The 16,877-nt window shown below is 41.4% G+C and overlaps 7 protein-coding genes across 7 annotated transcripts; 3 read left to right on the top strand and 4 right to left on the bottom strand.

Moving 5' to 3' along the window:
• Positions 1-4,114: 4,114 nt before the first annotated feature.
• On the top strand, positions 4,115-5,659 carry ENT1 (epsin; the record flags this gene model as incomplete). Its single annotated transcript, XM_022821512.1, has 1 exon — positions 4,115-5,659. One exon carries the CDS (start codon positions 4,115-4,117, stop codon positions 5,657-5,659), a length of 1,545 nt encoding a protein of 514 aa, XP_022677866.1.
• A 507-nt stretch (positions 5,660-6,166) lies between these two features.
• Positions 6,167-6,406, bottom strand: MHF2 (Mhf2p; the record flags this gene model as incomplete). The annotated part of the gene is made up of 1 exon (XM_022821511.1): positions 6,167-6,406. One exon carries the CDS (start codon positions 6,404-6,406, stop codon positions 6,167-6,169), a length of 240 nt encoding a protein of 79 aa, XP_022677865.1.
• A 194-nt stretch (positions 6,407-6,600) lies between these two features.
• On the bottom strand, positions 6,601-7,815 carry KLMA_70252 (uncharacterized protein; the record flags this gene model as incomplete). Its single annotated transcript, XM_022821510.1, has 1 exon — positions 6,601-7,815. One exon carries the CDS (start codon positions 7,813-7,815, stop codon positions 6,601-6,603), a length of 1,215 nt encoding a protein of 404 aa, XP_022677864.1.
• A 316-nt stretch (positions 7,816-8,131) lies between these two features.
• Positions 8,132-10,576, top strand: HRD3 (ubiquitin ligase complex subunit HRD3; the record flags this gene model as incomplete). Its single annotated transcript, XM_022821509.1, has 1 exon — positions 8,132-10,576. One exon carries the CDS (start codon positions 8,132-8,134, stop codon positions 10,574-10,576), a length of 2,445 nt encoding a protein of 814 aa, XP_022677863.1.
• A 398-nt stretch (positions 10,577-10,974) lies between these two features.
• On the top strand, positions 10,975-11,880 carry SEC13 (GTPase-activating protein SEC13; the record flags this gene model as incomplete). The annotated part of the gene is made up of 1 exon (XM_022821508.1): positions 10,975-11,880. One exon carries the CDS (start codon positions 10,975-10,977, stop codon positions 11,878-11,880), a length of 906 nt encoding a protein of 301 aa, XP_022677862.1.
• Positions 11,881-12,156: 276 nt separating this feature from the next.
• PNP1 (purine-nucleoside phosphorylase) lies at positions 12,157-13,077 on the bottom strand (the record flags this gene model as incomplete). The annotated part of the gene is made up of 1 exon (XM_022821506.1): positions 12,157-13,077. The coding sequence occupies one exon, from the start codon at positions 13,075-13,077 to the stop codon at positions 12,157-12,159; it is 921 nt and encodes a 306-aa protein (XP_022677861.1).
• A 1,125-nt stretch (positions 13,078-14,202) lies between these two features.
• DHH1 (DExD/H-box ATP-dependent RNA helicase DHH1) lies at positions 14,203-15,786 on the bottom strand (the record flags this gene model as incomplete). The annotated part of the gene is made up of 1 exon (XM_022821505.1): positions 14,203-15,786. The coding sequence occupies one exon, from the start codon at positions 15,784-15,786 to the stop codon at positions 14,203-14,205; it is 1,584 nt and encodes a 527-aa protein (XP_022677860.1).
• Between the last annotated feature and the right edge of the window lie 1,091 nt (positions 15,787-16,877).

The raw sequence follows: 16,877 nt of genomic DNA, 5'->3' as shown, positions 1-16,877 counted from the left end.
TGTGCCGATACACCCCAACTCCACCAGTGGACCCTAAGCCAACTCCACCTGTTGATCCTAAGCCAAACCCACCAGTGGACCCTAAGCCAAAGCCAAACCCACCTGTTGATCCTAAGCCAAACCCACCAGTGGACCCTAAGCCAAAGCCAAACCCACCTGTTGATCCTAAGCCAAACCCACCAGTGGACCCTAAGCCAACTCCACCTGTTGATCCTAAGCCAAACCCACCAGTGGACCCTAAGCCAAAGCCAAACCCACCTGTTGATCCTAAGCCAAACCCACCAGTGGACCCTAAGCCAAAGCCAAACCCACCTGTTGATCCTAAGCCAAACCCACCTGTGGACCCTAAGCCAACTCCAAAGAAAACAACTTCTTCTACAACTCTGGATCCAAAGGAAAAGACTGTCACTCTGAAGTCATCTACCACTACTCCAGTTAAGCCAACTCCAGATCAACCTACTCCAAACAAGCCTACTCCAGTTGAACCAACTCCAGATAACGCAACTCCAAAGGAGCCAACTCCAGTTAAGCCAACTCCAGATCAACCTACTCCAGTTAAACCTACTCCAGAGGAACCAACTCCAAAGGAGCCAACTCCAGTTAAACCAACTCCAGAGGAACCAACTCCAAAGGAGCCAACTCCAGTTAAACCAACTCCAGAGGAACCAACTCCAAAGGAGCCAACTCCAGCTAAGCCAACTCCAGATCAACCTACTCCAAAGGAGCCTACTCCAGTTAAACCAACTGCTACTAGCTCAACTACTTCTACAACCTTGGCTCCAAAAGAGAAAACTTCCACCAAGGGTTCATCCAGTTCAACTCCAGTGAAGCCAACTCCAGATCAACCAACTCCAGAGAAGTCTACTGCTACCAGCTCAACTCCAGTTAAGCCAACTCCAGATCAACCAACTCCAGAGAAGTCTACTGCTACCAGCTCAACTCCAGTTAAGCCAACCCCAGATCAACCAACTCCAGAGAAGTCTACTGCGACCAGCTCAACTCCAGTTAAGCCAACTGCCACTAGCTCAACTACTTCTACAACCTTGGCTCCAAAAGAGAAAACTTCCACCGAGGGTTCATCCAGTTCAACTCCAGTGAAGCCAACTCCAGTTCAACCAACTCCAGAGAAGTCTACTGCTACCAGCTCTACTGCTACTAGCTCAACTCCAGTTGAACCAACTCCAGAGAAGTCGACTGCTACCAGCTCTACTGCTACTAGCTCAACTCCAGTTCAACCAACTCCAGAGAAGTCTACTGCTACCAGCTCTACTGCTACTAGCTCAACTCCAGTTGAACCAACTCCAGAGAAGTCTACTGCTACCAGCTCTACTGCTACTAGCTCAACTCCAGTTCAACCAACTCCAGAGAAGTCTACTGCTACCAGCTCTACTGCTACTAGCTCAACTCCAGTTCAACCAACTCCAGAGAAGTCGACTGCTACCAGCTCTACTGCTACTAGCTCAATTACTACTACTACTACTGTCGTGGCGCCAAGCGAAAAGGTGAGTACCCTAACTGCATCCACAACATCTGGTACTTCTTCAGCTCCAGTTACCCCAGGTACTCCATCAGCTCCAGTCGTTCCAGGAACTTCTTCAGCTCCTGTTACCCCAGGTACTCCATCAGCTCCAGTCGTTCCAGGAACTTCTTCAGCTCCAGTTACCCCAGGTACTCCATCAGCTCCAGTTGTTCCAGGTACTTCTTCAGCCCCAGTTACCCCAGGTACTCCAGCTGTTCCAATTACACCTACTACTGTGGATCCAAACCGTGGAGTCAGTACTCTAAGTTCGTTTAGCTCAGCACCAGTCACTTCACCATTCATTTGGTACACTAACGCTTCAAGTCCAATTCCTTCGACTACCAGTGTGTCTACGACAACATCGTCTGCTCCAGGTCAATGGACAACAAGTATCGTCTCAACTTCTAATACTCCAAGCCTGGTAGAATCTACATCTAGTACCAGTATTCCATCTGGCTCGATAATTATTTCTTCTTTGACATCTGACTCAAGCAGCAGTGTTTCAACTTCTTCTCAAACGGAAACTTCCTCTGCAGCTACTGCTACTGTGAGCACCACAACTGACACAACTGAACCAACTCCATCGGCCACTGTCAAGACTATTACATACACTTCAAGTGGAGTTTCTACGACTTTGACAGTGACCAATTGTGGTGATAAGGATTGTACCGCGACTGCAGGCACAACCGGTGTAACCAGTACAACCGAACCAACCCCATCGTCCACTGTCCAGACTATTACATACACGACTAGTGGAACGGTAACTGTGTTGACCACCACAATTTGTAGCACTCCAGCTACACCAGCTGCCCCAGGTACTCCATCAGCTCCAGCTGCTCCAGGTACTCCATCAGCTCCAGCTGCCCCAGGCACTTCTTCAGCTCCAGCTGCTCCAGGTACTCCATCAGCTCCAGCTGCTCCAGGTACTTCTTCAGCTCCAGCTGCTCCAGGTACTCCATCAGCTCCAGCTGCTCCAGGTACTTCTTCAGCTCCAGCTGCTCCAGGTACTCCATCAGCTCCAGCTGTCCCAGGTACTCCATCAGCTCCAGCTGCTCCAGGTACTTCTTCAGCTCCAGCTGCTCCAGGTACCCCAGCTACACCAGCTGCCCCAGGTACCCCAGCTACACCAGCTGCCCCAGGTACCCCAGCTGCTCCAACTACCCCAGGTACTCAAAGAGCAACCACTTTGACAACCACAACTCCAGCTGCTGCTGAATCGACCACCACCACCGGTGTCCCATCTATCAGTGTCTACACTTCAGCTCCAGCTTCAAGCACTCAAACATTCCAAACTTACGCAGGATCAGCTGCCATTAACACCAAGAGTGCATTCACATTCTTGTCTTCAATCCTAGCTGCTTTGTTCTTGCTATAGTCTAAATAGCATTTCAAACACTTAATACCCCTCTACCATTTTCATGGTGGTGCAGTTCGTTAAAATCAAGTTTGATTCAATTAATTCTATTCATTTCAGTTCAACTTCAAGTTCAAGTTCAACTCCCACAGTCCTGAATGCATGTATAATAAAAGGCCAGTCCAAGCGACGCTCCATATTCAGATCCAGTATACAGTCACCCGTATATATAGATTCCGACTGTATTATATCATTATATCATTTATATCAATTAAATTAATTATGTTTACTGTAAAGGCGCACATTCTTCTTCCTCTTCTTCTTCTTCTTCTGCTGTTGGTAAATGACGTACCTTAAAATTCCAATGCCATGCTGGCTTGCTGGCTTGCTGGCTGTGTGCCCTTTTTTTTTTTTTTTTTTTTTGGAAGGAAACGATGAAAACTTCACCAAATCACGTGACTGTACCAAAACACTACCACCACCACGCTATTTACCCGCGTTACCCGGATATAACCGGGTAACACTACACCCACACCTCCAAAAAATCAAAGTGGCTCTATTTAGAACACACGTGACTGTGACCGAACCATTTGTCTACACCCACCCACCCACTACTATCTCGGGGTTACCCCGCCCAGACCAACCCCCTTTTTTTTTATTATTATTATTTTTCTCGTTCGCTTCCTCGGTCCCTTGGTCCTTCCAACCAACACTGCACAGCCCTTTTTAGGGAAGGAAAGAAAAAAATAAAAAAATAGAAGCCCAAGCCCAAGCCCAAGCCAAAACCAAACCAAACCAAGCCAGAACAGAACTGCTTTTTGGCTGGCCCAGAGATTCGTTCGCTCGCCTCTAGCTGGCGTTCTTTTTTTATTTTATTTTTTTATTTATCTATCTATGTATTTTTTTTTTTCTTGGGCTTAGTATGCGTAAAACAGTTTCTACAGTGTGTGAGCGAAATCATATTTTCATATTTGGTAGAAAATGTAGTGTGCTACTAATATAGAATAGAATATGGAATAGAAAATAGGAAATAGAAAATAGTGAACATGAATAAATGAATGAATTAATGAATGATATAGGAGTTGTATAAAATATAGGATATTTGTGAGTAGAGAGAAGTGGCATAGTGGCATAGTGGCGTAGTCGAGGCTAGAATTAGAGTAGTGTGACAGCTTGCAGATCGATAGAGGAACAAGTAGGGGAATTGGAAGTGAAATTAGAATCAGAAATTAGAATCAGAAATGTCAAAAGCTTTACTTCGTAGTGCCAAGAATTTAGTCAATGGGTACTCTCAGGCGCAGGTTTTGGTGAGGAGTGCGACGTCTAATGATAAGGAGGGGCCCTCTGTGGATCAGCTTGAAGAGTTGGCGGAGAGATCGTTTGATAATGTTGAGTTTTTTGAGATTATGGACATGTTGGACAAGAGGCTTAACGATAAGGGCCGGAACTGGCGTCATGTTGCGAAGTCGTTGACGTGTCTTGACTTCTTGGTGAGGTGTGGATCTGAGAACTGTGTTTTCTGGTGTAAGGAGAACTTGTATATCATTAAGACGTTGCGGGAGTTCACGCATTCAGATGAGCTCACGGGGATTGACGATGGGGAGATTGTTCGTGTGAAGGCGAAGGAGTTGACGGCGTTGTTGAGGGATGAGGAGCGGCTCAGGGAGGAACGTATGATGAGGCTCAAGGGGAGGAAGCGTGGTGGAAGGAGAAGACGTGAAAAGGGCGAGAGCGATGAGGATTTGCAACGGGCGTTGGAGGAATCTAGGCTAACGGCCGAAGAAGAGGAGAGACGTCGCCGTGAGCAGGGCGATGACCCGAACTTGCAGGCGGCGTTGGAGCTATCGAAGGAGGAAGAAGAGTTGAGAAGGTTGCAGCAGTTGCAGGCGCAGCAGCAAGCAGCTCTGTGGCAGCAACAGCAATTGCAGCAGCAACAGCTCCTACAGCAGCAACAATTGCAACAGCAACAGCAGCCACAAGCAGCATACTATGATATATTTGGTAACCCTATTTCTGCAGAAGAGTATTTGCAATACCAGCAGCAGCAATTGCTGGCACAGCAACAGCAAGAACAGTATATGGCAGAGCAGCAGTACTTGGCTGCCCAACAGCAGTACCTTGCCCAACAGCAAATGCTAGCCCAGCAACAACAGCAACAACTCTTGGCTCAACAACAACAACAGCAATTCCAGAACCAGATGTCCCTGCAATCAGGATCGAACAATCCATTCTCGTTGAATAAGCCTCCATCTCCAGAAGAAATCGAGGAACCTGAAGAACCAGACTTTACTCCAGTACACCTCCCACCATCTCCTGTACCACAACAACCACTTTACAGCCAACAAGACCAGAACATCAGTAGCACTAACCCATACAACAACAACAACAACAACAATAACGGTATTCCCGAACAAAGGACTGGTAGCCAGTCCATTAGCGACAAATTCAGTGAATTGAACAATTTATTGGCATCTGGTACTGGGATTGATACCTTTGGTAACACTGGCCAAACAAGAATACCTGCCCAACACACAAAAACAGGCACTTTCATCAACTCACAAGGTACTGGTTACAAGCAAGTTACAAATGATCCTCCTAAACATAACCCATTCTTAACGTCACAGTACACAGGTATTCCTAGCTCCGGTATTGCACCCTCGTACACTGGCTACGGATTTGGTAATCAAGGACAATCAAGCTCTCAACATAATGGCTCTTCATATGGAAACAACACTAGTAACAGCAACAACAACAACAACAATAACCCCAACTTAATCGATTTGTAAAAGTACAATGGATTATTCAATATAAACAGGAATATTCAGAAGTCAAGCAAAACTCAGTTGATCCCTCTATCGACAGATACAAGCCAGATTTTTTTTATCCTGGGCAATCTTTTTTTTTTTGTTAATTGCTTCTTCTTGTATCTTCAGCTTCCCCAGACATTGATTCCAACATATATACCATCACGATAAAATGTCCGTGTTGAATGGGTTCGGTTTGTATATTATTTGCCTGAAGGCCGTTCTGAGTAGAGTAGCCTAAACGCACAGCATCACTGAGCTAAAAAATAAAAAACATAGAGTGTTGATATTACTTTAATCGCATTCGAAAGCAACTTCTAATTAATATTGTTAATCTATACGTGTATACTTATACCTATATATGCCTGCTCGCGCGCATGTGCGTATACATAAAGTTTGAACGAGTTCAAAGACCGGCACTATTCCTACTTCATAACATGGCAAGAAAAAGAAAGATGGCTTGAAGGTAAGCATGCGACAATAGCATGTTCATTGGAAATCCATCAACAATAGACCAGCTACTGATTCCAGATCTGTATACTCCAGAACATTCTCTGGCGAAGATTCATCTTTGTTTTCCAGCGCCCTTAGCACACCTTCTCTTATCAGTAACTCTATGTATGGCTCCAGTAATTTCATGCATTCTTCTGTAATTTTGGTGTTTTTGTCTTGAAAACCTTCAGTTTGAAGAATCCGAGCAATTGTAGCGTTGAATGAGTTAGTCGACATGGTACATCAGCAGCTACCCGTTACGATGCGTCTTCCTTATTATATATATTCTCTGTATCTGTTGTTTTCTAATGAAAAACCCTTCGAAAACTGCAGGATCATCTCTTTATTGAAAAAGTGTCAGGGCTCCGGTATATGAATATATATACAAAATAAAAGATACGATATGAGATGAGGTTTATAAACACCACTATCTAAAGATACAAAGTACCGGTAATTCCCATATCCCAGTCATCGAAATGAACTAAAAAGTTCAATTCGTACTGGCATTTCCGATTGATTATTTTAAGTGGGATAACAACCCAGCCATCACCTTCATCTATAATCTGTAAATATTCGACAGGCTGTGTCACAGCTTTGTTCAATTGCCCCAGTCGGCGTGTATTCTCTACTCGCATAAGCTTGTCAACATCTGGCGAAGTATCTAGTAAACAAGTTGGCATCGATCGGAGTATACCTTGCAACTGCTTAACGTGATCTTTATGGGACCCTGACTGTTTCAAGTTAGAGGATGTAATTTTGACCTCATAATCGGGAACTAGAAGCGACTCTTCTGCGTTCACTTTCACAGTCATATTGTGCTCTTGCCTTGTGTTCTCCATATGCAATAACACGGTCGAATCGTCCAAAAGAAACTTTTGCTGGTATTTTTGTTTCAACATCGGATGGAAAATGACTGAAATGCGCGGTATACCATTATATGCGGGCGACGTTTTAAGCCACTTTAACACGTCCGCTTTCGGGTCCAGTTTTGTCAAAGATCGCTTGCAATACGGACAGCTGTAGTTATACTTGGGCCGAAGTTTACATAAACGGGGAAACGTGTCGACATCATCCATTAATGTTTCTGACTGTATCGGTGACTCTTCATCCATTATCTTCCAAAGTGATTCCCCGTTGGCTATTCTCTTCCACCATGTATCAGGCCCCTTACGGTCTAGAGATTGGAAATCAATTGCGGCTTGTTTGGCCATTAGCTTACTGACACTATTCTTTGTCTGGTAAAACTCTAATAGCGACTGAAATCTCTTATGATACTCTGTAAGTGACTCCAACTCCATAACGTACTTAGTTAAAGACTTGACCTTCTCAACCTTAGACGTACAGTAGGACCAATCACACCCTTGACATTTAAAAGAATAGCTTCGCTTATTAGGCGCCGCTTCTGACTCTTCCTTATTACTGATGATCTTTAACGACATATTGCATCGGGGACACTGAAAGCAATTTCTGTGGCAATAGACTGCATCCTTCTTGGAGGTATCCTTTTCGCATTGTGGACAATATTTGCCTATAATCTCATAGCCCTGACATTCTTGGCAACTACTCAAGTGGCATTTAGAACAAAGAGAAAGTTCCATATAACTACACTCGCAACCACATCCAGATCTATAAAGAAATTGCACCATTACAACATATCCTCATAACGTTGCCCAAGCCTAAATTACCACTATATCTATATATTCCAAAGTATCTACTCTCTGCTAAAAAATAGGTAAACGTATACGAATGTTTTCAGTGGTTTCTTTATTAGAGAGTTGTAGAATGTTTTAAGGTATTATTCTATTTACAAATCTTTATTAAACATAAAAATACGAAAATATCATTTAGCATAAAGAACAGGCTGTTCTTAAGGGCATAAAAGGTCTAACCTGCAGTTGCAATATCAACAAAAGAATAGGATACATTAAAGGACTTATTGGCTAGAAGAAAATTTGCCGATAAATGGTCATGTTGATTCATTTGGTGTATATACTCCTACTTCACCTTACACGCTTTGCCGATAGTGCAAGTAACGGAGATGAGGCATGGAACTCCGCACAACGGTTACTTGGCAAGCTACCAATTCCTCAGGATCTAAGACGAAGCAATGCTCTCGAGTATGATCCATTTGCAAATTTCGCAGATGATCGAATAAGGCTCACAATTCCTATGGATTATTACGAGGGACAGAGAGAAAGGGAGTATTACAAATTTTGGCAAGACTCAATCACAGAGGCTCAGATGGAGTTTTACCAATTGTTACAACATGCCAGCCTGGAAGGATCACACCAATCAGATGCTCATTGGGTATTAAAGGATATGTTCTTGTATGGTAAGCATTGCTTTCCTCACAATAAGACTTTGGCACATTATCACCTTGAGAAGTTCAATCAGCTTACCGAGGGAAAGAACTCCACTGCTCTTTTTGAACTCAGTGTCATGTATTCTACTGGATTTTTTGGAACTATTGAGAAGGATACCGCCAAAGCCCTGATCTATCTACAGGAATCTGCACGTTTAGAAAATCTACAAGCTAAACAAGCCTTAGCTTACCGATACGATCGAGGAGTAGATTTGATTGAAGACAAATCGAAGTCTCTCATTTTATATGAGAGTATTGCGAACACTCTAAGATCGAAGTACTCCTATGAAGAGTGGTTCATTAATTTCCCCATCATAGAGTCATATAATGTGCAAATTCCTGATCTAACAGGAGAAGGGCTAATGGGATCACAAAGGATACACCATCATAGCTCTGCCAAGAGATTAACAAAGAAAAAACCAAAGGAGGTGGAGTCTCTTTTCCCAAGCAGTGGAAATGGTTTCGCTGAGTACGATGAGTTCTCTATTTACCAACAGGAGGATGATTTTGAAACGGATAAAATCAGCGATATTTACTACGTTGCGCTAAACAACTTTTACGGATCATATACGATACTTAGAAATCCAGAAGCTTCTGCATCGATATTAAACTTAACTTATGCAAAATACATTGATAAAGTGTCTACAATGGAGCTATTCTCGAAATTCTATTTTTCTTTGTGTGTAGAATTGTTGGGAATTCATTATCTCAGAGGTGAAGGTGTTGAAAGAGATATAGATTTAGCTGAAAAGTACTTCAAGCAGGCAGCTATACTTAACGAGGCTGTAAAGGGACACAATTCGGCAAACGAATATCTTGGTGTAATTGCTCAGTACTATAGAAATGATCCAAATCGAGCCCTAGAATTCTACAAAAAACAAACCATCTTTAACAATGGCTTAGGCTCCGACAAATTTCATCTTTGGAAACTAGGATGTGATAACCCTTCCCTTCTTCGAGAAGATGAAATAAAAGATGCATTGGATCGGTCAGTAGGTATGGGACATATACCATCGTATTTCGAAAATGCTAAACAATCCATACGAGAACACACAACATACAATTATAATTACCCACTGGAAAACTATAAGGAGTTTGTGGAGAGCAATGAACAATACATGGCCCCATATTTGAAGGATGCATTTCTAGCACTCTTAAGAGGAGAATCTGAGGTAGCTCTATGGTATTATTCAATGGCCGCAGAGCAGGGATACTTGAATGCCCAAGTCTCAGCAGCTTGGATTATGTACCAACCAAACAGACTATTCGAAGATCCTCCTAACATCCCAGAGGCTAGATGGCAGACAGCATTGCGTTATTATCTACTCGCAGCTCAACAGGGGTCTATCGATTCTGCTACCGTTGCAGGAAACATGTATTTTGAAGTTGGAGAGTATAAAAAGACCGTTGAATTGTACATGAAGCACCAAAGATACTTTTTCAATAAGCACAGAACGTATTTCTCGTACAGTTCTCCAAATATTTGGAATTTAGGTTATATGTACGAGCATGGTCTCGGTGTGGAACAGGACTTCCATCTTGCCAAGAGTCTTTATGAAAGACACCTCCCTGACTCATTGGCACTTAAACTAACTCTTCTGAAACTCTACGTACATTGGATACTATCATGGGCTTCAAAGAAGTTTGCATCGTTGAATATATCGAAACCTCATAGAAGCAGGTCATCAGATTGGACCAATTTGTTTTATAAGAAAAGAATATCATCAAAACATGTAAGAGAGGGCCCACGTAATGGTCCGAAAACTTCCCTACTTAAGACGGTTGGAAATATAAAGTGGCTCAAGAAAGTCACAAAATTCATCAACTGGGTTATATTCGACATGAACGAGGATCTACTAATGATTATTATAACATTAGGTATTATTCTGGGCTCGTTTATCGTTACATTTTTCAGAGGAAACTTAAATATCCGGGTTAATGGGGTTCCTATAAGGCGTAACAACAATAACGACGGCGATGGAGATGCTAACTTGGATGCTGAAGCCCCTGGGGGTGATCTGAACATCATGTTCTTTGCCATATAGAGATTCTTTGATGAACAGAATAATGATAATAAATAAATAGAGTAAAATTAAAATATTTTATGAGAGTAACTTGCATAAAGAACAACACCATAGATAACCAGTGAGTTAAGAATCTAGTTCGGATTATGGTAACACGGTTCAAATGGCCTCCTTGGCCCTCCTAGACACCACAACTGCTCCAGAATTTGTAAACTGTATACTATATTTAAAATGTTACCCGGATCCAGTGATGTTCTAGAGATCCAAACGACATAGAAACAAAAGAATCTTAATGATGAACAAGTCTTACATATTTATTTATCTAGCATTTTGGATGAATAGGATACCCAATTGATCAATTGGATACAAAGTTTGTGCCACTCATTATTATTAAGTGGAAATTATAATACCAGTTCATCATGGTTGCGATAAACAATGCTCACACAGAGCTGATTCATGATGCAGTTCTAGATTACTATGGCAAGAGACTTGCAACTTGTTCTTCAGACCACACGATTAAGATCTTCGAGGTTGATGGAGAGACACATAAGTTAATAGATACATTACAAGGACATGAGGGTCCTGTCTGGCAAGTTGATTGGGCTCATCCAAAGTTCGGTGTGATTTTGGCTTCTTGTTCTTATGATGGTAAGGTTTTGATTTGGAAAGAAGTTAACGGCAGATGGTCACAAATTGCTGCGCACGAGGTGCACTCTGCATCTGTGAATAGTATTCAATGGGCTCCTCATGAATACGGCCCACTACTATTAGCAGCATCTAGTGATGGTAAGGTGTCCGTAGTCGAATTTAAGGAAAATGGAACCACTGCACCAATTATTATCGACGCGCATGCGATTGGCGCTAATACCGCGTGCTGGGCACCAGCTACATTACAGCAACACTCTGCCCATTCCAACTCTACGAACTCCGCTCAACAAGTACGCAGATTTGTCACTGGTGGTGCAGACAATCTGGTAAAAATTTGGAGATTTAATCCCGAAGCTGCCACTTACCTACTTGAGCATACTCTGGAAGGTCATTCTGATTGGGTCAGAGATGTTGCTTGGTCACCAACAGTCTTATCTCGCTCCTACTTAGCTTCAGTGTCACAGGACCGTACTTGTATCATCTGGACCCAAGATAACAATGAAGATACATGGAAAAAGACTTTACTAAAAGAAGATAAATTCCCTGATGTGTTATGGAGAGCTAGCTGGTCTTTGTCAGGTAATATCTTAGCCCTATCTTGTGGTGATAACACTGTTACCTTGTGGAAAGAAAACTTGGAAGGTAAGTGGGAACCTGCAGGTCAAGTAACAGAATAAAAACCCAGGATATATAATAACTAGTCACTTTTTCTATATGTGTGTATTTTTATATATCATGACTAGATGCTCTCTATGTCGAAATAAAAAGGCAACAGCCACATTCTTAGAATATATTTTAACCTTTCCTCGCTATAACTCTTGACTTCTAGGCGTTACAAAGCATTATGATAAACAGACTTGGGCACAATCACCGTAGATATCATATGTGCAAAGAGGACCTAATACCGAGGGGCTTTTTCTTTTCTTCCTCTTTCCTCTTATCTTCAGTTCTCGTTATAACTCAGCAACAATAGCATAAATCAAGTCTTGAACATCTTTAGAAGCCTTAGCACTATTTTCCAACACCTCAGCATGGGTCGCTTTACCTTCCTGAATTGGCACTGGTTTCTCATCGCGTACACTGGCTGGAGGGTCAACAACACATTCATTGGTAATCAAAGACAAAGCAAGTACTTTCCAGCCACAATGTCTAGCTGTGACGACTTCGGGCACGGTACTCATACCAACAGCATCTGCACCTGCCATTCTCAAGAAGCGTGACTCTGCTCTACTCTCGAACGTTGGACCATGAACAAATGCATAAGTACCTTCATGGATAGTTCTTTCAATCTTGAGCTCCTTTTGCTTGGCAAACAATAGTTTACGCAGTTCCAAGTCGTAGGCATCACTCGTAGCTAAAAACCTTGGTCCGTACTCATCAAAGTTTGGTCCTCTTAATGGATGGAAGCCACATAAACCAGGGAAATTGATATGATCATAAACGCACATCAAATCACCAGTTTTAAACGAAGCATTTATACCACCAGCAGCGTTCGTAACAATCAATGTCTCAATAGAGTTTAGCATGTGTAAAGATCTGATAGGATGAACAGTCTCGACCAAGGAATGCCCTTCATAAGAGTGTAAACGACCATTCATCAAAACCACTGGAGAATCATTCATGAATCCAAAGATCAATTCACCATTATGACCTGGAACAGTACTCACCTTGAATCCTGGAATAGATGAATAAGGTAGAACCAAAGGCTTAGGGGTTTCAGAAACCCTGGTAGAAATACCTCCGAGACCAGATCCACATATTATAAGGGTTTTAGGAGCGAATTTCTCAGAGAAGTGTTGTTCAATCTTCTCTGAAATGTATCTATCAGCTGCTTTGATCAATGCACGTTCTTCGCTGATATCAAAGGAAGACATGGCGGATTGGTGACTTTCTTATGTTGGAAAAAGGGTCTTTTTACGGATATCAATGTGCGTTCTTTTAGTTGATTCAGCTTTGATTCAATATCTAATAGGTTTTTATATAAAAAATAAAATATATATAGATATATACAAATTATCCAAAGCGGTTCGAATGAGATACACGAAAAAAGGTATAGGAGAAGATAAGGATTTTCGATGGAGATCATGTTTTTATACATGAATGATGGTGATTTTGGAACTGAATTAGATGATTTTTATATACATATTTAAAACAATATGTAGATACACAGTGATTCCAACGTGGAAATGAAATCAATTTTGAACGATTCTCTGATAGTGACTAAACATTGTTGCGAGAATAGGGTAAAAATAATATTTTAACGTTAGAAACACATCAATAAGAATAGAAAGCAGAATGTATACTGCTATGGAAGATTGTTCGATTTCATAATTTCATGACAAGGTAATAAGTCATTGTTTGTGTAGTTCACCATTGTAAAGCTTTCCAAAAAAAAAAAAAAAAAAAAAAAAAGAAGATAGGATAACAATAGCATTCAAATGATTGCTACTTTCTTCAGAGTAGCAGTTAGAGTACCAATTGAGATGAAATTGGTTATTGATTTTTTTTTTTCAGGTTTTTAATGTTTTTTTTTTCAACGTCTAATGTACGAGTCATTAAACCACTATTTTTATGTTACTGATTTGCCTGAACAAAACAGGATGTAATATGATGATGATTATGGTTTCGATTTCGATTTCGGTGAGTATGACGATGAATTGAAGGATAGTAATAGTAATAGTAATAGTAATAATAAAAAAGGAATTCGATTCTTATAACAATTGACAGAAGAATTAATTTGCAATGTTCATCGTTAATTTTGATTTTAACATTTCAGAAGTTCCAATTATCTTGGTTTTGATTTTTAAAACAGATCGTAAGCAATAACGAGCATTATTCTTCTTTCGCATGTATCGAAAGAAGAAGAAGAAGAAGAAGCAGCTTGTGTCTTCAACAAAGGAAAGTAGGTATTCACTAGGCTTTCTCCTCCTGGGAAACAAAAGAAAGACAAAAAAATAAAATAAAAATAAAGTACAATGACACTAGCTTAGGTCTCTATTTTATTGTTGAGGAGGTTGAGCATATTGCTGAGGCGGATAGCCTTGAGGAGGGAAATTTTGAGGAGGATAACCTTGTTGTTGGTAATGTTGTTGTGGAAGAGGTGGTTGAGCGTATTGCTGAGATTGTGGATGTAGTTGTTGGTTTGGCATTTGTTGGTAATGTTGTTGTTGTTGTTGTTGCTGTTGCATTTGCTGTTGCACATGTTGTGGCAATTGCTGTTGTTGCTGTTGTGGAGGAGCGTGGAATTGCACCTGTGTTTGTTGAGGAGGCAATGGGTCAGCGCTTTCATTTTGTTGACCAGGAGCACGGGCGTTTGGCAAAGATTCCAATGGGAATGGAATTGGGACCGCCGAGCTGTCTTCAGCCACATATAAGGATTTATCAATTTGGGATGGGATAGGTCCGATTTCGGTGTTCAATTCTTGTTCGATCTTGTACAAGTTAAATCTATCGTTCCAGTTGATTAAGTTGATAGCCAAACCCAAGTGACCGAATCTACCAGATCTACCGATACGATGCAAGTAAGTTTCTGCAGTCTTTGGGAAATCGAAGTTGATAACGACGTTAACAGCTTGGATATCGATACCACGAGTCAACAAATCAGAACAGACAAGGGTACGGACCTTACCTTGACGGAACTCGTGGAAGACCTTGTTTCTTTCCGATTGCTTCATTCTTGCGTGAGAGTAGTAGCAAGAGTAGCCCAACTCAGTAATTTTTTTAGCCAATAGTTCGACACGGTTTGTCGAGTTACAAAAGATGATTGCCTGGTTGATCTGCAATTTGCTGAACAAAGTGTTTAGACAGTGGAGTTTTTGTTTTTCCTCCACGAACGCGTAAAATTGCGTTATACCCTTTAACGTCAACTCGTCCATCAAGTTGATTTCGTGTGGGTTCTTCAAGTGTTGCACCATGAATTCCTTGACGGTGATTGGGAAGGTGGCACTGAACAAAAGCAGTTGGCGGCGTTCAGGCAAGAACGAAAGTATCTGTTCCGCCAAGACCTTGAAGTCACGACTCAACATCTTGTCTGCTTCGTCCATGATAAACAAGTGACACTCGCTCAAGTCTGTTACTCCCCTTGAGGCCAAATCTAGTACTCTACCTGGCGTACCAACTAGAATATGCACTGGTTCGTTTAATCTCATAATATCGTCTCTCAAATTAGTACCACCTGTGGTAACCATACAGGAAATACCACAGTGCTTCCCTAGCGTACGCACCACCTGCGACGTCTGTAATGCTAACTCTCTTGTGGGAACCATGATCAAGGCCTGGATCTTGTTTAGCTTTGGTTTCACTTTTTCAAGCGTTGGTATAACAAATGCGGCCGTCTTACCAGTACCGTTCTTGGCACGCGCTAATATATCCTTCCCAGCAATCGCAACCGGTATAGCTTCTTCCTGAATAGGCGATGGCTTCTCAAATCCAGCCTCGAATATACCCATCAACAACTCTCTCTTCAAGTAAAAATCCTCAAACGAACGGCCCTTCGTCTTCAAAACATCATCCGTTTGCGGTCTGGTATCTTTCTTTGGAATATTCAACTGCGTCTTCCAGTCGCTTACACTATTATCACTCATATCGGTAAGCTGCTATGTCTTCTTGTCTTCTTGTTTTCAATTTCAATTTCTCAGATAGATAGATAGATAGATTCTCAAGAGTCTCTCAAAAATTCTCACTAAAAATTACACCGATTGGCTTCTTTCAGATATCTTAGAATTATAACTCACTCTAACTCCGTCTACTTCTGCACACTTCACTTGGAATAAATTAATTAAACCTGCTTCTATCCGCTCAAATACCCCATTTTCTCCTTCATAACTTCAATGTATGGAATAGTCTAAAAACAACTTCTAATATGAATTTTAATTTTTAATATAATATGATAAAATAAAATATAAAATTAAAACAAACAAAACCTTTAAAATCCTGCTTGTCGCCGCCTCGTCTGGGCGTAGCAGATAAAAAAAAAAATAAAAAATAAAAAATAAAAAATGAAATGAAATAAAAACATACACCCATACACACCAGACCGGGTAATATCACACACTCACGTGATACTACATTCGAACCTTTTTTTTTCTTCCCTCTCTCTCTTTCTCTGCGTCCTCCAGGGAAAAATCTCAAGACGCCGGGTAACGAAATGGTTTTTTTTTTTTGGTTTTTCAGTTTTTCAGTTTTTGCTGCCCTAGCACGGCCCTGCTGCGGCTCGGTCTACAGATCCGCTCTGTCATATACTATACATACGATACATAAATTACATACAATTCGTATGCATGTGCCGACAGACAATAGCAGGCATGCCCCATTGCAAGGGTCCGCTGCTGAAGAACGGCGTTAATCCACACCACACCAACTGTATATCAAGCGAGACCACGCCCTCCTTCTCCCTACCACCGACACTCTGGGCACTGGTGTAGCTTGTGCACTGCTCAAGAGATATTTCGTGTCTTTTCCGGTACATTTTCTGTTCGAAAGCCTGAGTTTCATACATAGATTACAGTTCTCTGTTTCCGAAAGTATGCTATATATATATATATATATTTATATATATAAATATAAGTAGTATATATTATATCTTGAGATGAGACAGGCTGCAAAGAAAAGAGAAGGTGTTCGACAGTGCAACCGGTTGTTGATAGAGGATTGATTATTCGTTTTGTGTAGGTAG

Source organism: Kluyveromyces marxianus, chromosome 7 (genome assembly GCF_001417885.1).
Source record: "Kluyveromyces marxianus DMKU3-1042 DNA, complete genome, chromosome 7".
NCBI classification, from domain to species: domain Eukaryota; kingdom Fungi; phylum Ascomycota; class Saccharomycetes; order Saccharomycetales; family Saccharomycetaceae; genus Kluyveromyces; species Kluyveromyces marxianus.
This window is presented reverse-complemented; position numbering and strand designations above follow the sequence as displayed.